Here is a 23,054-nt window from a genome sequence, read left to right on the forward strand (position 1 = left end):
TAGTCCCCTCAGAACAAACTTCTTAGTCAGCAGAGTTAAGATTCAAAATTCTAAAAAGTAGGACAGTTTTGAAATACATTTGAAAACAGAAAAGATCAGATGGCCTACAGATTTTTAACAGCACTGGAAACAGGCTCCTGTGATAGTAAAAATAAACACTGTTCCTACTTGTAGAAAATCAGGATAGGAATTATTTGACACAGGTAGAAATATGGTGTTAGTTACGGCTGTTAGCAAAGAACTGCCAAAATGCAATACTATTGCGCATAAAATTAAGTTTCTCTTAGGATGCAAGGAAGCTTGAGATTCATTAAGTAAAGTAACAACTGATTATATGTTAAACATATCATGCTAACTTAAAAATTTTGCTTTGTTAGTTTGTTATTCATATCATATATAGTTAATAAATTGATTAGTTTATTTTAGTAAATAACTTTATTTCTGTAACGTGAAAGATTTAAGTGTGGACATGAGTGTTTAAATCCTGACATATCTTGACCTGAAGTAAGGCTATAGGTACTTTTGGCCACCAGGCGGCAGCCGTTAGCTTTACATGCAGAGTCTATGAAAATAGGCTATGTAGAGCTAGAGGTTGCCTTGCAAATCTAAAAATGACAATGTAATAAGTGGTATTTAATTATTAACTAAGTTACCAAGATAGGGAATAGTATTTTTCAAGGAGAAAATAAAATATTAATTTTCCTATATAGCACCATCGAATTGTCCTTAGAAAATTTTCAGTTTGCAATGAATGGAACTTGATTGAATTTCCCTTATTTCCATTCGACTAGCATGTAGATTAATCTTGACTGGATCCTGAAAAAACATGTTTCTCTGCTTGCTCAGGTATGTTTTGGTAAGGGTAGGAAAGAGATATATGCTTACAGAGTTTTAAAGTCTACATGACTTTTTATTCTCATAGTGGAGAGATCCCTTGTGTTTAAAATTTTGAGCTTGATTTGTCTTATGGTTCACTTTTATGATTTTCCAACCTTCTCAGAAGAGGTAAAAACTGTAACAGTCAGTAAAACAAGTACTGAAATTATATAAAGTTACTTAATCATAATGTATAATTCTATTTTTTGCAAAAGTATAAGCAAAAATTATTTCTTTATTAAGATAGAAAATTACTATGTAGAAAAACGTTTCAATAGCTCAATCTTATCCAACTGGTGCTTAGTCTACCTACCCATCCACCGGGATGTTTTGTTCACAGTCACACTTGCACAGCTTCACCTAGTATTTAAAGGCCTTACCTTCTGAGGTAGACCTCTATCACTGTTGCTTGATCAAAACCCATTCCTCTTTCTTCCAGAGAGTCTCTCGATGTGTGCCCCATCCCCCCACCACCATCAGGTATAACTCATTTCTCCATTCAGGCATCCTTGGTTGTGGGTATTTGACTCAGGACTAACCAAAACACTGTATCCCTTTAGCCACACAGAAACTGCTTTACAGATAGCTCAGTGATGCAGACATTCATATATTAAATATTTTATTTCTTGTAAAGCATAACCATTAAGAGGCCATGCTGTATCTAGTTCATCTGTGGGGGAAAAGGGAAATACTTAGTTCCTGGAAATCAAATGTGAAAGATAAAAGCAAAGAAATATCGGAATTAGAAATCCAAAGGTAACTAACACAAAAGTGTACAAATTCAACATGAGTAGTTGGAATGACAAGAATGAAAACATTGCAGGGCACTGTGAACAAGGTCAGTGTTTCCTCTTATTAAAATAGATATTAGAAAGAAAAAATGGCATTTACATTAAAATGCTAATCATGATGCCAAATTAATAAAATTAATAAGTCAACATTATATTTATTTACAAAAGAAGTAGTCATACCCACCTTTGCTCATCATCTGGTCTCTTGATCAAATTGAAAAGTATGTGGAGAAGCTGATCTCTCTCTTTAGGCTCAGGATGTAGGCAGGCTGTACACAATATGAGGGGGATCAACTCCTAAAGAAATATGAAGGTGGAAAAAGTCAAAGTAAAAATGCATTGCAGAATATTCTTTTTTTCCCCAATGTATTCTTAAATGGACATTTAAAATGAAATAAACCTCAGCGTATATAGGAGCAAATTTTAATTTTGTAAGGCTGATAATTCAAGAGAAAACACTGAAACATATATTTTTATGTTGGTTGTGCAGAAGATGCAGATCACAATGTAATAAAGTAACTTAAGATTCAAATAACCTTGTTTTCTTATCCAATACCTCCCAAGGGTCTATTAGCTTTTAAACTAAATAACATTCTATCTTACTGTAAGCTGATATAGTAGTTTTAATTTTGAAAGTGTTTTTAAACAAACACTTGCAGAAGTTAACTATACTTTAAAACTTAAAATGATAACAGAAAATAAAGACAACTCGTCCCACTTCCATAAGCACAATATAATCTTTCTTAAGATTAGATATAATCAATAATTTTGTACCCTTAGCACCTAACCTAGTGGCTAATTTTAAAGACCATTTCCACAGGTGTTGAATGCTCTCAGTACAACTAGAAAATGTCAGTAGAAATGCTTTATGCTGAAATGAAAATTTTAAACAATATTTTGTTTGTTGCACTTTCAACATGCAGAGGTATATTCAATATTTTCAAGGAAAGTAATAGACAAAAGTTTATTTCTCTCTTCCAAAGAAGTATTTGAAAATTAAAGTTGTTTCCCATTTTAATTAAATTAAGACTAAATTCTAAAATATATTCAAAGGATATTAATGTTTTTCATTTTTGGAATAGATTTTCAAATTTAATGAAATAAAAGTCCAAAAGTGATAAAATATCTTTGGAGAGAAATCCTCTAACTTACTTTGCAGATATTTTAAAGAAGTCACTATGATGTAATAAAAAGGGTAGAATGATTACTCCCATTTCTTTTTCCCATCTGCCTCCCTACCCAACAAAAAGTACTAGCAGATTTAAAATAGGAATTGATCACTGCATACTAATACATGATACCTTGAAGAAAAGTCTACACTGTAGGAGAAGTATCTTCCTATTTTGAAGATGCTCCCTTAGAAACAGATGATATGCTTTTTAGAGGAGTTGAGACTGAAACTTAAAGGCATGACTAGAAGTCCTTTCCATTATTTCTAACATCTTTATATATTATGCTAAAATTATAATTACTCGGTATAATTCTAAATTGAAAGTACAAAGATGTAGATAAGAAGAGCTAAGAATAAATGAGAAGCGAAAAGAAATTTAAAACATTTATTCTGCCATCTTTCTATTGAGGCACCTCTGTACGTTTTAGATTAGTGAATAACTGAAAAGCAAAAGAAATAAAAAATAATTAGGGAAAATAATTTTGCACTGGGAATGGAACAGTATATGTATGGATCCTATATTGTTATATAATGTTTCCATAGATGCTTAATATGTTGCTTGATGGGTAAGTCTTGACTTTGGAGGAGAAAATAAACAAGCTTTTATAAAACATTAGGGTAGAAGACCATTAATATCAAGGATCCTTAAGGATTCCATTGAGGCTGCTAAGAGCCAATGACACTAATAAGAGGACTAAGACTGCACATCAGCATATCACACTGAGAGTAGAACTTTAAGGATGAAAAAGTAGTTATTCTAGAAGGCACTAACAAAAAGAGAAAATATTTTAATGCCTGAAAATCAAAAAGACCCTAAATATTTTATTTGTACTTTCCCCTCATGTCAGACCTTTCTCTCCCATGGGTTTTCTTGCTTCCTCATAACCCTTCTTCCTGCTTTCCGATCATCTCCAAATATACGCTCTTACATTATCTTATTCCATTCTCTTCCTATTGTATTACTCTTTAAAAAAATAAAGTTATGAAATGTAGGTAAGATATTTGCTATAATTGCAAATACATGCATATACACTCTGTTTAAAATATACAACAATAGCTTCTTTATCTCAATAACAAATATACCAAAATAGCTGTGTTGCTGTTTATTTTTTGTGCCTCACATTTTCTTTTCCTTTTCTCTTTATTTTAAAATCATGAGGCTTAGTGATTCTTAATCGAAGAGGAAGTTTATGTCATACATTAATATAAAGAATCTTTTAACTGGAATGTGGCTATAGATTTGCTAAACCGAGAACCCTGAACTCGGAGCTAGAAGAGCTCCTGTCTCAATACTTCTTAGTACCAAAGAACCTAATGAAAACCACGAATTTCTCTGAGTTTTAGTTTCCTCAAGTGAAACATACAGGAATTAATTAAGATTAGTGCAGAAGTCAAAAATTCTTTACATATATTCTGTATGTTTCTTATCTATGGCTAATGGGATTGTTAATTTTTCCTTCTGAGATCAAAGTTGGCCTCAAAAAGCCTTCTCAACACAGCAGCCATTACCAACCAATCCAAATTGACACATGGGAGAAAACCGATTTGTCAGTCCTTGTCTCCTTGAACTCTAAAATTATGCTCAGTCACAGTTAGTAATAATTTATATTGCCATCTGTTTTTATTTCTTGCTGGTTAAATCAACAAATATGGGAAGTCATTGCCAATAAGTTTTGGTTGATAGCCTATGGCAAGGAGAACTGGGTACAACCTGGCACATTAATGACTATGGCAGTTATAACCCGGTGTATAAAGTATGCCAGATGGTCTCCTCTTCTTATAGCAACACTGAGCTGAGAAGAGGCCCAGAAAGTGATGGCAGAAAAAAGTGGAAAGTGTAGTCTGTATGTGATAGAGCCATCAAGGATTTTAATTGCTAAGTTATGACTATCTCCAAATATCCTAATTTCCTCTTCCTCTATCATTCATTTATTTATTCACAACTTCTATTTGTACCATTCCTGAAATAATGAATTCTGTGTTAAGTATGTATCTGCTGTGCTGTATATCACTTATTTATTGTGAATTCACCTTTTTCAAGCCTCTAAAGTACTAATTCATCCATTTAAGACCCTATTTACCATTTTCACACTACAATTGACCCTTGAACAACATGGGTTTGTACTGTGTCGGTCCACATATGTGCAGATTTTCCCCCTTAAGTATGTATTACAGTAGTACACAGTCTGTGGTTGGCTGAATGAAAAGTTATACTGGGATTTTGAACTGTGTGTGGGTCAGCACCCATAACCTTTGCATTGTTCAAGGAAGGGTCAACTGTATTCATAAATTTATAGATTTGAATCAATATTCTCCCTTTGGTATCATCTCTCCAACTGATGAAGTCTAGTGTTTAAAAAGCTTTCCTTATAATTATAAATAAAACATTTTAAAAATGGTGGCTAAATTTTCTTCAGAAAACAATGTGATAGTGGTTTTGAAAATGTCTTTGAATAATAACCATGGTAAAATAATACTTACAGCTTTGGTAACATTATATCCAAAAAGAATCCCTTGCCCCCCCCCCCCAATAAAAATGTTATTGTCTCCATATTTCAAGGCAACAGAAATTTTAAATATTTTCAAACATACTTTAGCACCTGATAGTACTCAATTAATGTGTATTGAAGTGAAATACAAAACTGATCTACTGATTATTAGAGAGGAAATCAGTGTAGTAATCATATTGTGGAAGGTATTCCAGTACTTTATTACCACAATACTAGAAAAGATATTTCCAAGGCCTATAGAATTCATTAACCTAAAGACTTAGTAATTTGCACTTTACTCAAGTAAATGATTTTTGCTTTAACTATTTTGATTTTTGCAATTTTAACAACAATGCTAGTTCTCGCTATATGAAGGGTCTCCCACTCTTCCTATGAAATTTTGTACAGAATTAAACAGGAAAGGCTTCCAGGATTTTCCTTTCAGTTTACTTTTTAAAAAATATTTATTTATTTAATTTATTTATTTTCTTTTGGCTATGTCGGGTCTTAGTTGCAGCACGCGGGGTCTTCATTGCAGCGTGCGGGATCTTTCGTTGCAGTGCAGGCTCTTCGTTGTGGTGTGCGGGTTTTTCTCTCTCTAGTTATGGCGAATGGGCTCCAGAGCACGTGGGCTCTGTAGCTTGCGGCACGTGGGCTCTCTGGTTGAGGCACGCGAGCTCAGTAGTTGTGGTGCTTGGGCTTAGTTTGCCCTGAGGCATGTGGGATCTTAGTTCCCCAACCAGGGATCGAACCCGTGTCCCCTGCATTGGAAGGCAGATTCTTTACCACTGGACCACCAGGGAAGTCCCTTCTTTTCAGTTTTACAAGTAAAACAAAATAACTTCTAATAATAATAAAGAAATCACTTTCAGTAAGATTAGTGTGTGTTCAGACTACAAAAACAGAAGAAAAAAAGTACCTAAACAGGATCTAAAACAATGTGAGTGATCAGATGTTAAAGGGGAAAGAAATGAAGTAGGAAATGAGATCAGGCAAATTTTAAAAGTAAAAAAAAAAAAAGCATGGAAATGTTGATAAGATAATGGCTCCAAGATCTGAAAGGAATCTAAACCATAAAAGGAAGTACTGCATTTAGATCAGATGCCAAGGAGGAAACGTTTGAGTACTTCAGGTCAAGAAGCAAAATTCTATAGTTCTAGAAAGGTGACATTAGTCCAATTAATTATAGTTCACTGCTTGTCCTCACTGTTCCACTAAAATTATTTCCTATAACCCAAGCTTCGTTAAAAATTTTAGATAGGGGACATCCCTGATGGTGCAGTGGTTAAAAATCCACCTGCCAATTCAGGGGACACGGGTTGAAGCCCTGGTCCGGGAAGATCCCACATGCCACAGCGCAACTAAGCCCGTGCGCCACAACTACTGAAGCCTGTGTGCCACAACTATTGAAGCCCATGCACCTAGAGCCCGTGCTCTGTAACAATAGGAACCACCGCAATGCGAAGCCCGTGCACTGCAACAAAGATTAGCCCCTGCTTGCTACAACTAGAGAAAGGCCGTGTGCAGCAACGAAGACCCAACATAGCCAAAAAATAAATAAATTAATTAAACAATTTTAGATAACTGTTATTAAATTTTTTTTCATCTAGTCTTTAGCCTAGGGATTAAGCAATAATGAATTACAATTTAAATTCAAGTACCAACAAGTGTACATCCTCTGATTTAGAGTTTCAGTTGAAATTTGTCAGGATGTTGACAGTAACATGTAAAGAAAAAAACTAAAGAAAAAACATTGCAAAGACTCACATAAGGAAAAGACAGGATTACTCACCTCTGGAAAAGTTTTACACTTCAAGGGCTGCTAAAATATCTATTCTTAGAATTATTAATATCTATAATTCCTGGGGCTCAGCCTTTAGGAAGCCTAACTGAAATACTTAAGTGACTTTCAAACTCTGATACTGCTAAAGAGCATGTGATTTACTCCAAAAATTACAAGATACACACACACACACACACACAGTCTACATGGGTAAAGAGGATGGACCAAGCTTATGTACTTTACTGTACTATCTACTTTACTTGTACTACTATATTACTCTCAGACAGTTGTAATTATCTGGGGCTATCGTTACACGTAAGTTAAAAATTTACCATGGAGCAACCACTAATGGCAATGTAAAAGAGCAAACTTTAGTTTCTCAGAAGATGAGCAAGTCTTTTAGAGGTACTAGCTACTTTTAAGTCTTTTAGGGAATTGGTGTTCTCCTTTATCTTTTTTCTTTTTATAGCTTTAATGATATATATTTTATATATCATGAAACTCATCCATTTCAAGTGTACATTCAGTGGTTTTTCAGTAGATTCAGAGTTATGCAACCATCCCCAATCTAATTTTGGAACATCCTACAAAGAAAGCTTGGACTCATTTTCCATTTCACCTTGCTGCACCCCCATTCCAGGCCCAGGCTTCTCCTTTGCTTTTCTAATTTAGCTAGCTGATGACATATATTTCCTTGCCGTAGAATAAAAATGAACATTAAATTTAGATGTATTATTTTAAAATGCTTTTAGAAGTAATTCTTTAAGAAATCTTGTTTTAAATTACAGAATTTCCCCTTCAAATGCATTTAAAGCAGAAATTGTGAAAAATCAACTTCTTTAGCCTATTTTACTATATACATATATCAAATGACAAATATATTTACTTTGTAATTTGGTTTGAAAGATACAAGTTCCTCAACCAAACCATTAATGTGAACTACTATATAGAAAATCAGTTCACTATTTTATTTTTTTCTCCCAAAATGAACAGGCAAAAAAGTCTTTTAAAATACAAGCTGGTAAAAAGAGATTATCACTACTTTGCAGAACATAGGAGAAAATTTTTTTTCACTTTTTATCATCTCTGAAATTGGGATGCACCTTACAATGGAGAGCGTATCATAAATTAATTGGAATTCTTATTTCTTAAAGGTACATAATTGTTACAATCAATGGTATCTTAGATTTGAAAATAAGGTATGTTGAATTTGGAAAATGCTATAATTGTGCCCTGAAGGTTAAGTGAGGTTGCGATTTTTCTTTTAAAAAACAAAAACAAATAACACTAATATCTATAGCCACTGTACTTTCCACTTTTATACAACATAAAGTTTAATTTATTAGACAGTTTTAATTAACCTTTATGTCACTCCATTTAAAATAGTGGGTCATGGGGCTTCCCTGGTGGCGCAGTGGTTGAGAGTCTGCCTGCTAATGCAGGGGACATGGGTTCGAGCCCTGGTCTGGGAGGATCCCACATGCCGCGGAGCGGCTGGGCCCGTGAGCCACGATTACTGAGCCTGCGCGTCTGGAGCCTGTGCTCCGCAACAAGAGAGGCCGCGATCATGAGAGGCCCGCGCACCGTGATGAAGAGTGGCCCCCGCTTGCCGCAACGAGAGAAAGCCCTCACACAGAAACGAAGACCCAACACAGCCATAAATAAATAAAAATAAATAAATTAAAAAAAATAAAAATAAAAAAAAATAAAATAAAATAGTGGGTCATAAAGTCAACTGAATGGGTCACAAAGAGCTTTTTTTTCTTTTTTATTGTTTATTTAGGTATATTCTTTAGTGTTTTAAAATATTTATAAAATCCTGTTTGATACTATCTTCTATTTTAACTTTTTGTAATAAAGGCAAGACTTGATTTGTAACACTTTTATTTTAATTACATATGTAATTATATACTGGCACATGATGTAAAATATCTTCCTTACTGACAGTGTAGTCAATAAAGCTTGAAATACCCAATTTAAAACATGTTTAAAAGACTACAGAAGACTAGATATTATGCAGTCTTGAGAATGAGAATTCTTCAGAATACCTCTGAAAGAATACAATACAGCTCCAATAATAGTTGGAGACTTCCATACCCCAGTTTCGATAATGCACAGAACATCCAGACGAAAGATCAGTAAGGAAATAGAGGACTTGAACAATGTAAAACAATTAGACCTAATAGACATATATAGACCACTCTAGCTGACAAGAGCAGAATATATATTATTTTCAGGTGCACATGGAACATTCTCAAGGAGAGAACATATGTTAGGCTACAGACAATTCTTGGTAAGTTTTTAAAAGATTGAAATCACACAGATAATATTCTCCAGCCAGATTGGAAATTAAAACTCAATAACTGAAGGGAAACTGGAAAATTCAGTAATATGTGGATGTTAAACAACACATTCTTAAACAAAAAATGGGTCAAAGAAATCACTAAGGAAATTAAAATACTTTGAGATAAATGAAAATGAGAAACAGAACATACCAAAATGTGTGAAATGCAGCATAAGCAGGACACAGAGGGAAATTTATACTTGTAATTGCCTACATTAAAAAAGCAAGATCCCAAGTCAACAACCTTGCAACAAAGAGCAAACTAAACTAAGGGCAGGCTGAAAAAAGAAAATAATAAAGATTAGAGCAGAGATAAATGAAATATACACAAGGAAAACAAGAGAATCAGCAAAATCAGAAGTTGGTTCCTTGAAAAGATCAACACAATTGAAAATCCTTTAGCTAGACTGACTAAGAGAAAAAGAGAGAAGATGCAAATACCTAGAATCAGAAATAAAGGAGAGTACATTAGTAGCAACCTTACAAAAATTAAAAGGATTATAAGTGAATACCATAAACAATGCTTCAGCAACAAATTAGATAATCAAGAAATGAACTAATTCCTAGAATCACATAAATTACCAAAACTGAGTCAAGAAGAGATAGAAAATCACAACAGACCAATAACAAGCAAATAGATTGAAACAGTAATAAAAACCCTCCCCCAAAGAAAAGTTCTAGGATCAGAACTGATGAATTCTAAAACACATTTAAAGAATTATTAGGGGGACCCAGCCTGAGGAGCAGGGGCGGGAGCTTCGAGACTGGGGCGGCACGAGAGGACTCTGGGAGGGCTCACACCAAGGAGTACTTCCCCGAACTTCTGCTGCCAGTGTCCTTGTCCCCACGGTGAGCCACAGCCACCCCCCGCCTCTGCAGGACACCCTCCAACACTAGCAGCCTTGTGGATGAAAGGCTCTTGGTACTCCAGCCAGGCGTCAGGGCTGTGCCTCTGAGGTGGGAGAGCCAAGTTCAGCACACTGGTCCACAAGAGACCTGCCAGCTTCACGTAACATCAAACGGTGAAAATCTCCCAGAGATCTCCATCTCAACACCAAGACCGAGCTTCACTCAACGACCAGCAAGCTACAGTGCCGGACACCCTATGCCAAACAACTAGCAACACAGGAACACAACCCCATCCATTAGGAGAGAGGCTGCCTAAAATCATAATAAGGCCACAGACACCCCAAAACACACCACCAGACGTGGACCTGCCCACCAGAAAGACAAGATCCAGCCTCATCCACCAGAACACAGGCACTAGTCCCTTCCACCAGGAAGCGTACACAACCCACTGAACCAACCTTAGCCACTGGGACACCAAAAACAACGGGAACTATGAACCTGCAGCCTGCGAAATGGAGACCCCAAACACAGTAAGTGAAGCAAAATGAGAAGAGAGAAAAACACACAGCAGATGAAGGAGAAAGGCAAAAACCCACTAGACCTAACAAATAAAGAGGAAATAGGCAGTTTACCTGAAAAAGAGTTCAGAATAATGATAGGAAAGATGATCCAAAATCTTGGAAATAGAATGGAGAAAATACAAGAAACGTTTAACGAGGACCTAGAAGGACTAAAAACAGTGATGAACAACACAATAAATGAAATTAAAAATTCTTTAGAAGGGATCAATAGCAGAATAACTGAAGCAGAAGAACGGATAAGTGACCTGGAAAATAAAATAGTGTAAATAACTACTGCAGAGCAGAACAAAGAAAAAAGAATGCAAAGAATTGAGGACAGTCTCAGAGACCTCTGGGACAACATTAAACGCACAAACATTCAAATTATAGGGGTCCCAGAAGAAGAAGAGAAAAAGAAAGGGACTGAGAAAATATTTGAAGAGATTATAGTTGAAAATTTCCCTAATATGGGAAAGGAAATAGTTAATCAAGTCCAGGAAGCACAGAGAGTCCCATACATATAAATACAAGGAGAAACACGCCAAGATACATATTAATCAAACTATGAAAAATTAAATACAAAGAAAAAATATTAAAAGCAGCAAGGTACAAACAACAAATAACACACAAGGGAATCCCCATAAGGTTAACAGCTGATCTTTCAGCAGAAACTCTGCAAACCAGAAGGGAGTGGCAGGACATATTTAAAGTGATGAAGGAGAAAAACCTACAACCAAGATTACTCTACCCAGCAAGGATCTCATTCAGATTTGACGGAGAAATTAAAACCTTTACAGACAAGCAAAAGCTAAGAGAATTCAGCACCACCGAACCAGTTTTACAACAAATGCTAAAGGAACTTCTCTAGGCAGGAAACACAAGAGAAGGAAAAGACCTACAAACCCAAAACAATTAAGAAAATGGTAATAGGAACATACATATCAATAATTACCTGAAATGTGAATGGATTAAATGCTGCAATCAAAATCCATAGACTGACTGAATGGATACAAAAACAAGACCCGTATATATGCTGTCTACAAGAGACCCACTTAAGACCTAGGGACACATACAGACTGAAAGTGAGGGGATGGAAAAAGATATTCCATGCAAATGGAAATCAAAAGAAAGCTGGAGTAGCAATTCTCATATCAGACAAAATAGACTTTAAAATGAAGACTATCACAAGAGACAAAGAAGGACGCTACATAATGATCAAGGGATCAATCCAAGAAGGAGATATAACAATTGTAAATGTTTATGCACCCAACATAGGAGCACCTCAATACATAAGGCAAATCCTAACAGCCATAAAAGGGGAAATCGACAGTAACACAATCATAGTAGGGGACTTTAACATCCCACTTTCACCAATGGACAGATCATCCAAAATGAAAATAAATAAGGAAACACAAGCTTTAAATGATACGTTAAGCAAGATGGACTTAATTGATATTTACAGAACATTCCACCCAAAAACAGCAGAATACACATTCTTCTCAAGTGCTCATGGAACATTCTACAGGACAGATCATATCTTGGGTCACAAATCAAGCCTTGGTAAGTTTAAGAAAACTGAAATCGTATCAAGTATTTTTTCCGACCGCAATGCTATGAGACTAGATATCAATTACAGGAAAAAATCTGTAAAAAATACAAACACATGGAGGCTAAACAATACACTACTTAATAATCAACAGATCACCGAGGAAATCAAAGAGGAAATCAAATAATACTTAGAAACAAATGACAATGAAAACACGACGACGCAAAACCTATGGGATGCAGCAAAAGCAGTTCTAAGAGGGAAGTTTATAGCAATACAATCCTACCTTAAGAAACAGGAAACTCCTCAAATAAACAACCTAACCTTACACCTAAAGCAATTAGAGAAAGAAGAACAAAAAAACCCCAAAGTTAGCAGAAGGAAAGAAATCATAAAGATCAGATCAGAAATAAATGAAAAAGAAATGAAGGAAACCATAGCAACGATCAATAAAACTAAAAGCTGGTTCTTTGAGAAGATAAAACAAAATTGATAAACCATTAGTCAGACTCATCAAGAGAAAAAGGGAGAAGATTCAAATCAATAGAATTAGAAATGAAAAAGGAGAAGTAACAACTGACACTGCAGAAATACAAAGGATCATGAGAGATTACTAAAAGCAATTATATGCTAATAAAATGGACAACCTGGAAGAAATGGACAAATTCTTAGAAATGCACAACCTGCCGAGACTGAACCAGGAAGAAATAGAAAATATGAACAGACCAATCACAAGCACTGAAATTGAAACTGTGATTAAAAATCTTCCAACAAACAAAAGCCCAGGACCAGATGGCTTCACAGGCGAATTCGATCAAACATTTAGAGAAGAGCTAACACCTATCCTTCTCAAACTCTTCCAAAATATAGCAGAGGGAGGAACACTCCCAAACTCATTCTATGAGTCCACCATCACCATGATACCAAAACCAGACAAAGATTTCTCAAAGAAAGAAAACTACAGGCCAATATCACTGATGAACGTAGATGCAAAAATCCTCAACAAAATACTAGGAAACAGAATCCAGCAGCACATTAAAAGGATCATACACCATGATCAAGTGGGGTTTATCCAGGAATGCAAGGATTCTTCAATATATGCAAATCAATCAGTGTGATACACCATATTAACAAATTGAAGGAGAAAAACCATATGATCAGCTCAATAGATGCAGAGAAAGCTTTTGACAAAATTCAACACCCATTTATGATAAAAACCCTCTAGAAAGGAGGCATAGAGGGAACTTTCCTGAACATGATAAAGGTCATATATGCCAAACCCACAGCCAATATCGTCCTCAATGTTGAAAAACTGAAACGATTTCCACTAAGATGAGGAACAAGACAAGGTTGCCCACTCTCACCACTATTATTCAACATAGTTCTGGAAGTTTTAGCCACAGCAATCAGAGAAGAATAAGAAATAAAAGGAATCCAAATCAGAAAAGAAGAAATAAAACAGTCACTGTTTGCAGATGACATGATACTATACATAGAGAATCCTAAAGATGCTACCAGAAAACTACTGGAGCTAACCAATGAATTTGGTAAAGTAGCAGGATACAAAATTAATGCACAGAAATCTCTAGTATTCCTACACACGAATGATGAAAAATCTGAAAGAGAAATTAAGGAAACACTCCCATTTACCATTGCAACAAAATGAATAAAATATCTAGGAATAAACCTACCTAAGGAGACAAAAGACCTGTATGCAGAAAACTATAAGACACTGATGAAAGAAATTAAAGATGATACACCCAGATGGAGAGATATACCATGTTCTTGGATCAACACTGTGAAAATGACTCTACTACCCAAAGCAATCTACAGATTCAATGCAACCCCTATCAAACTACCAGTGGCATTTTTCACAGAACTAGAACAAAAAATTTCACAATCTGTATGGAAACACAAAAGATCCCGAATAGCCAAAGCAATCTTGAGAACGAAAAATGGAGCGGGAGGAATCAGGCTCCCTGACTTCAGACTTTATTACAAAGCTACAGTAATCAAGACAGTATGGTACTGGCACAAAAACAGAAATATAGATCAATGGAACAGGATAGAAAGCCCAGAGATAAACCCACGCACATATGGTCACCTTATCTTTGATAAAGGAGGCAAGCATATACAGTGGAGAAAAGACAGTCTCTTCAATAAGTGGTGCTGGGAAAATTGGACAGATACATGTAAAAGTATGAAATTAGAACACTCCCTGACACCATACACAAAAATAAACTCAAAATGGATTAAAGACTTAAGTGTAAGGCCAGACACTATCAAACTCTTAGAGGAAAACATAGGCAGAACACTCTATGACATAAATCACAGCAAGATTCTTTTTGACCCACCTCCTAGAGAAATGGAAATAAAAACACAAATAAACAAATGGGACCTAATGAAACTTAAAAGCTTTTGCACAGCAAAGGAAACCATAAACAAGACCAAAAGACAATCCTCAGAATGGGAGAAAATATTTGCAAATGAAGCAACTGACAAAGGATTAATCTCCAAAATATACCAGCAGCTCATGCAGCTCAATAACAAAAAAACAAACAACCCAATCCAAAAATGGGCAGAAGACCTAAATAGACATTTCTCCAAAGAAGATATACAGATTGCCAACAGACACATGAAAGAATGCTCAACATCATTAATCATCAGAGAAATGCAAATCAGAACTACAATGAGGTATCACCTCACACCAGTCAGAATGGCCATCATCAAAAAATCTAGAAATAATAAATGCTGGAGAGGGTGTGGAGGAAAGGGAACACTCTTGCACTGTTGGTGGGAATGTAAATTGATACAGCCACTATGGAGAACAGTATGGAGGTTCCTTAAGAAACTAAAAATAGAACTACCATACGACCCAGCAATCCCACTACTGGGCATATACCCTGAGAAAACCATAGTTCAAAAAGAGTCATGTACCAAAATGTTCATTGCAGCTCTATTTACAATAGCCAGGACATGGAAGCAACCTAAGTGTCCATCAACAGATGAATGGATAAAGAAGATGTGGCACATATATACAATGGAATATTACTCAGCCATAAAAAGAAACGAAATTGAGTTATTTGTAGTGAGGTGGATGGAGTTAGAGTCTGTCATACAGAGTGAAGTAAGTCAGAAAGAGAAAAACAAATACAGTATGTTAACACATATATACGGAATCTAAGGGAAAAAAAAAAAAGGGCCATGAAGAACCTAGTGGCAAGACGGGAATAAAGACACAGACCTACTAGAGAATGGACTTGAGGATATGGGAAGGAGGAGGGGTGAGATGTGACAGGGTGAGAGTGGCATGGACATATATACACTACCAAACGTAAAATAGATAGCTAGTGGGAAGCAGCCACATAGCACAGGCAGATCAGCTTGGTGCTTTGTGACCACCTAGAGGGGTGGGATAGGGAGGGTGGGAGGGAGGGAGACGCAAGAGGGAAGAGATATGGGGACATAAGTATAGGTATAACTGATTCACTTTGTTATAAAGCAGAAACTAACACACTGTTGTAAAGCAATTATACTCCAATAAATATGTTTTACAAAAAGAATTATTAACACTGATCCTACTCAAACTCTTAGAAAGAATAGAAAAGGAGGAACAATTCCTAATACATCCCATAAGGCTAGCATTAGCCTGATATCAAAACCAGACAAAAATAGCACAACAAAAGAAAACTACAGACCAATATCCCTTACGAATTTAGAAGGAAAAATGTGCAGTAAGATACTAATGCCAAATTCAACAATACATTATAAGGATTATACACCATGACTGACCGGGATTTATCCCAGGAATGTGAAGGTGGTTTAACATATGAAAAATCAATCAATGTATTACACCAGGGAAAAAGATCATCACCTTGATTGATATGGAAAAAGTTTTTGATGAAATTCAACAACCTTTCAAGATAAAAACACTCCGCAAACTAGGATTAGAAGAAAACTTCCCTAATATGATAAAGGGCATTTATGAAAAACCCACAGCTAGCATTAGACTCAATGGTGAAAGACTGAAAACTTTCCCCCTAAGATCAGGAACAAGACAAGGATATCTGCTTTCTGAAAACAATGGTATTTAAAATTGTATTGGCAGTCCTAACCAAAGCAATTAAGTAAGAGGAAGAAATAAAAGCTATCCAAATAGGAACGAAAGAAGCAAGATATCTCCATTTGCAGATAACATGACTCTATATAAATCTCATAGAATCCACAAAAAACTACTAGAGCTAATGAACAAATTCAGCAAAGTTTCAAGTTATAAGATCAACATACAAATATCAGTTGTTTCTATATACCAGCAATGAACAACCTGAAAAGGAAATTAAGGAATCAATTTCATTTACAACAGCATCCATGAGAATAAAATACTTAGAAATAAATTTTAACATGGAAGTGAAAAACTTGTACACTGAAAACTACAAAACATTGCTGAAAGACACAAATAACTGTAAAGAATCTCATGCTCATAAATTGCAAGACTTAATGTTGTTTGAATGTCAGTATTCCCCAAAGTGATCTACAGATTCAGTGCAATCCCTATCAAAATTCAAATGACCTTTATGGCAGAAATCAAAACTGAGCATCAAATTCATATGGAAATGAAAGGGGCCCTAAATGGCTAAACGATATTGAAAAAGAAAACAAAGCCGGAGGACTCATTCTTCCCAATTTCAAAACTTACTATAAAGCTACGGTAATCAAAATAGAGTGGAATGGGCATAAAGATAAACACAAAGACCAATGGTACAGAATTGAAAGTATAGAATTGAATCCAAACATCGACATTGAACTGATTTTTGGCAAAGGTGCCATGACCATTCATTAGGGAAACAACTTTCTCTTCAACAAATGGTGCTGGGATATCTGGATAACTAAATGAAAAGAATAAAGTTTTGGACTCCTACCTCACTCCATATATTACAAAAAAAAAAAAACCTCAAAATGGATCAATGACCTAAATATAAGAGCTAAAGGTATAAAACTATTAGAAGAAAACACAGGAATAAATCTTTCTGACTTCAGATTTGGCAATGGATTCTTAGATTGATACCAAAAACTCAAGCAACAAAAGAAAAAAGTAGAGAGATCAGATTTCACAAAAATGAAAAACATTTGTCCATCTAAGGACATTACCAACAATGTGAAAAGAAAACCTATAGGATGGGAGAAAATATTTGCAAATCATGTATGAGATAAGGGTTTAATATCCAGAATTGTAAGAACTCTTACAATTTAAAGGCAAACAATCTACTTAAAAAATGGGCAAAGAACTTGAAAGAATACACTAGAAGCTAATAAAATTTATTGCATGTAGGGTGGTGGCTCAGGGACAAGGGAAGACAAGTTTTTGTTGTACATCTTTTTATATTTAAAAGATGTTAAACCATGTGAATGTATTATTTTTTCAAACCTTAAAACCTGTTTTTAATGTTTTATTTTTTTAATTACCTAGGATATTGCTATGATCAGTTTACTAAGGGACATTTTAATTGTATTTACATATCAATAAAAAGGTTTATACTGATAAGAGAACACATAAAACTTGAGAAACAAGAAAAAATAAAAATATTAATCCTTCAATCTCAAGACCTTTTTAAAAATATAGATATAAAGAACTAGGGTAAAATATTAAATACAAGTAATCCAATATATCAAAGGATAAAATGAAATAAAAGTTTTGACCTTTTATGCCCTGGGATTAGTTTCAAAGAAAGGCAAGGTATACTTCATTATTTACCAATTTAATTTTGAGGGAATACAACTTTGGTATATAATAAATGGTAAATCTTCTGGTAAAACAGAATAAAGTACAAATAATTAAACAAAGATAAATGATCAATTCTTCATGAAATTATAAGTATATAAATATTTTAAAATATAAAAACCTTAAAATCAGCCAAAAAGTAAACATCATACCACAAATAAAATATATGTGTATATATAAATATGTTTACATATATATTTATATATATATATATCTGATTACTGATGATGCAAATTTATAAATACTTCATGCAGTACAATCAGATTTTAGTGGTAGTTTTTTATGGTTAAAAAAGGGAAAATTAAAATAAAAAGCTTAAACTGCATCTCATAACAATTAGGTTTCTGTGATATTTTAAAGATTATATTAAGGAAACATAGTAAAAGGGATGCAAACATTAATGCATTGCATGGATTATGTTACAAGCTGAAAAAGGAAAAGAAGCTCAAACACCATTCTGCCAGGCAGAACTGCAAAACAATCTGAAATTGGACACTGATCCTTCAAGACATAGAAAAATTTCCATACTTATTAACGTCTCACAGCTATTTTTAAATATTAGGTAAAATAAAACCATCAGTAAGAAAACAGTCATGTTTATCTTTTTTAAATTAAAAATACCTATAGGTATAAAAAATTTTTAAGCTCTACACATACATTTTCTTGAGGATCAGTACAAATTTCTTGTGCTAAACAGATAATTAAGGATAAGCTCTACATGGGTTTTGCCAATGCATTGTGTACCTATCATACTGTAGGTCCCGTGAATTATGATTAAAACCGGTGGTAAATATTAAGAGGATAACAAAAGAAACTTTTATGACACATTCTAAAATATTCTTAACCCATTAAAAAAAAATTTCTGAACTGAAAATTGATTTCATAAATTGAATAATTCAAATAAATAACTTGTTTGCAAATAAATCATTCACTGTCATTTAAATGAGATTACAGATAACTTTTCATTAGTCTTTTATTGGCTAAATATAACTCTAAAAATAACTTTCTACAGTATTTATGGCTTATAACATAGGCAATGTGTACTAAAATAAATTTGCTACTCTATTTTGGACATATAAAGCATCTGTCAATAACAGGTGAGCTACAAGAAAAACAAAAAAGGTACTTTCAAAAGTTATTGTAGACAATATTATAACTATCCTATCATCCTAAGACAAGTGTAATTACTGCCAAACAAATACAATAAAACTAACATTAATAATAGGTAACTACGTTTAAGAAAAGTTACATTATTAGTCCCTGTGAATGTTCAATACAAAGTGTGTCTATTTCTGTAGACAAATCATGCATATCATATCAAAAGCAGAGATAGAATAAATTAGTTAACTGGTAATGTAAAAAACGGACAGTGTTCATGGCACATAAATGGACCTACAGTAATAGTTAGTGCTGCAAAAGCTAATGATGCTTTAAGCAAAACTGGAAAACATGAATACCATGCAGTTTTACTGAACTCACCTGACAGAGGTGTAAAACCATTCTCTAGGAGCAGAGATGCATGCACAAAAGTAAGAATATGATTGCAAGTAATAGACTTTAACAAAATAAAAATATAACACTAAACTTCAAAATGACAAAAAATGGACAACATGATGAGATCTGGGGAATGAAAATACTTTTATGTGTCTCACCTCTCTCTTTGCCAACAGCACATTAGGAACAATGTGTGGCAGGCAGCGCCCCAGCATTAACATAACACTTTTCTCACTGTCTGCAATCCGAGACACCTAGAAAACCGAAGAATTAATAAATGATGACACTGGAGAACTTCTGTGCATGATGGTATTGTACTTAAAGTTTATGTTTTGGACCCTGTCACCTCTGTTCCAAACACACAACCAAAATTACAATTGATGATGATGATGATAAAAACAACAATAAGAACAACTGTAATCCCTAATGGGATAAACATTTTTATAGACCAGAAATGGATTTAAAACACTGTTAAGAAGCAAGGGTGAAGACAGGGAGGCTTACAAGGCTTCAGTTCTGGGAACAAACAGGGATAACACAGGACTGGGGCAGCTTCAACGGTTTTTAATTTTGTTCTTGAGGAAAAGGTGCCCACAAAGCTACAGGCTTTGCCTAAGGTGAAAGTAGTTTGTATAATGAAGCTGCATGCAAGGGAAGTCCAAGGGGGCTGACCCAGTCTTACAATGAAGATTGCCAGATTGCATCCAAACCATCCTCTAGCTCTTTCATATTCTTAATGACATTGTGGCACAGAAGCCCAAAAGAGGTGAAGTGGAATCAACCACAAAACAGCTAGAAAGGGAGGAGTGAGTATAAAGATAGGAGAAAAAAAGAAAAAAACCCTCTGAAGATAAGCCTGCAACAACAATTACAAAGGACTTGAGGAAAACAAATCTGACAGCTAATAAACTCTGAAACCAAAGACAATCAATCCGAACCTAGGGGTAGGACAGAAATAAAGATGCAAGCGTAGAGAATGGACTTGAGGACACGGGGAGGGGTAAGGGTAAGCTGGGACGAAGTGAGAGAGTGGCATGGACATATATACACTACCAAATGTAAAATAGCTAGTGGGAAGCAGCTGCATAGCACAGGGAGATCAGCTCGGTGCTTTGTGACCACCTAGAGGGGTGGGATAGGGAGGGTGGGAGGGAGACGCAAGAGGGAGGAGACATGGGGATATATATATATGTATAGCTGATTCACTTTGTTATAAAGCAGAAACTAACACACCATTGTAAAGCAATTATACTCCAATAAAGATGTTAAAAAAAAAAAGAAAATTACAGACAACCAAAAAAAAAAAATCCATATGCCCAACTTCTCTTGAAAAAGACTGTTATCAGCTATGCCTTGCACAGAGAATCAGCCTAAATGGTAAGTGGGGCTGACATCCAACAGGCACTCATTTGCCACACCAGGTATATATCCACCAAAAGTAAGGAGTATCGTTTTAATTTGCACAAAGGTGCTATATAGTCTAGCAATGGCACTATCCTTGGGCCCTCACACACACACAGAAGCAATCACCTGGAAGATTTAGGCAAAGGATGTAAGTTTGAATTTACTACAGTACCCACCACTCCTTATTATTACCCTCTTGCTTCACCATATTATGAGACCTGCCCGGTTTCTTTGCAGACATTTGAGTTTACAGCTTTTGGTCAGCATCAAAAGGAAATAATATTTTTGATTTATTCATCTAAATAACCTAAGTTTAGATTCACTTTGCAGAGGTAGGTTATTCAGCTCCTGACACCAATGCAAATACTTAGCAATTAGGCTTTACAATCATATAGACCTGGGTAGCTGTCTAACATTGGGAAAGTTATGGGACTTGTCTAAAATTTCCTTATCTGGAAAATTAGACTAATATTACCTACTTTGTAAGTTTGCAAATTAAAATGCAGATTAAATGAGATGACATGTAACATAATGCTTAGTGTGTGTTAGGTATTTTTTTAATGGAATTTCATGTTAACTGCTGAAATAATACCCTCACCCTGACCCTGAAGCAGAAAGCTTATCAGTTATTTCTGGAATCACGAATATTTGTTCAAACTTATTAGACTATAAAGCATAAAGCATGAAGGTGGGGGAAAAAAAGACAATCCAAATGAAATTAAAAATACAGTAATCTAAAAATAACTGAAATTATAAACAATATGTACACTTGATTTGGTTTTCTGAATTATACCATAGAGAGGCATATAACCATATGTTGGTAGACATAACAAAACTAGACTGTAAAAGGCCACTTTAATACTAAACAAAGCTTTAATCTAAAGACAAAAATAATCAACTACTTTCCTTAAAATTTTAAAATTTTAGGAACAATTTCTTAGAGCATTATTTTAAATAATAGATTTGTACTTGAAATAGAGTCTTATCACAATTATTTTTGGGTAAGATGCTAAGAAGAAAAACAGAATGTTTTAAGAAAGTTTGAAAGAATCGGGTATAATTTACCTCTGATCCTAAACGACTATCTGCTGACATTCGACAGAAAGAGAGTAGTGCTTGATGGAAAGCAGGAGACAACTTCCTAGAAGAAAATATTGAATGAAAATGGGACAATACCAAATAGTTACCACTGGCATTTAAGGAGAAAGTAAGTTGCAGGTTATAATTCCCATCCTTGCATGATCCCTATCCCACAAATGTTAACTGAATATCTCAGCCACAAAAGACTTAAAGGTCACTTCAGTGGAGAATTATACTGGGGAAAAGAAATCAGCAATAGATGCTGATCTTAAAAGAGCTTGATGTTATGGGAATGAATGACTTATAAATGTTAGTGGATTAAACCTGAAGTGGTATGGCAGGTCAATGACCACAGAAAGTGCTTGTAAAACCTGAAATGAGTTTTTTTTTTCTTCCCTAATTCTCTATGGTCCCAGAAAGGTAAACAGTGGATACAAAGGTTGACCTGGTATGTTGCTGAGAAGTTTTACAGATCTATATAATGATAATGATAATCCTTAATGTTAGAAACCCACATAAAAGAATTAAAAATTAAAGATAAATGAAGGAGAGGCTTGTTCAACATTCATGGTATATCTCAAAGGAAGTATTTTTGTAATTGAAAATATTAGCCTATTTATGTTTAATAAAAAAGGTTAAAACATTTACATTTTTAAAACAACACTGGTCTCTACGTAATAGTATTCATAATATTATAACTATGAGTTGTACTTTATTTGCTCTATCTACAAAGAAAAGGGCTAACACCAAAGTTACATAATAGAGGTTATTTAGTATACACCACAAAGTGGCCCCAGTAACATCTCATTGTGGAGTTAGTGTGCCAAAGCTTAAGCCTATTTGCTCGTTATGTTTCCCCTCCCATATTCTTTCAGTGGAGGGAGCTAT

At 34.7% G+C, this 23,054-nt stretch overlaps 1 protein-coding gene across 10 annotated transcripts in view; it reads right to left on the reverse strand.

The window, feature by feature from the left end:
* Positions 1 to 23,054, reverse strand: part of RELCH (RAB11 binding and LisH domain, coiled-coil and HEAT repeat containing) — a 122,228-nt gene that overhangs the window by 55,693 nt on the left and 43,481 nt on the right. For 6 of the 10 annotated variants that reach the window (XR_014233821.1, XM_082352972.1, XM_082352969.1 and 3 more), the window contains 4 exons: positions 22,152 to 22,227; positions 19,841 to 19,936; positions 19,668 to 19,691; positions 1,852 to 1,964 (listed from right to left, as the gene is read on the reverse strand). Coding sequence is in view for 9 of the 10 variants with exons in the window: in XM_082352972.1 (XP_082209098.1) it covers positions 1,852 to 1,964; positions 19,668 to 19,691; positions 19,841 to 19,936; positions 22,152 to 22,227 (309 nt within the window). In the remaining variant the exon portion in view is untranslated. The remainder of the gene's footprint in view (positions 1 to 1,851; positions 1,965 to 19,667; positions 19,692 to 19,840; positions 19,937 to 22,151; positions 22,228 to 23,054) is intronic. The other 4 variants (XM_082352973.1, XM_082352971.1, XM_082352970.1 and 1 more) reach the window with 2 other exon arrangements.

The sequence above is a fragment of the Balaenoptera borealis genome (assembly GCF_965194805.1).
Source record: "Balaenoptera borealis genome assembly, chromosome: 14".
Taxonomy (NCBI): domain Eukaryota; kingdom Metazoa; phylum Chordata; class Mammalia; order Artiodactyla; family Balaenopteridae; genus Balaenoptera; species Balaenoptera borealis.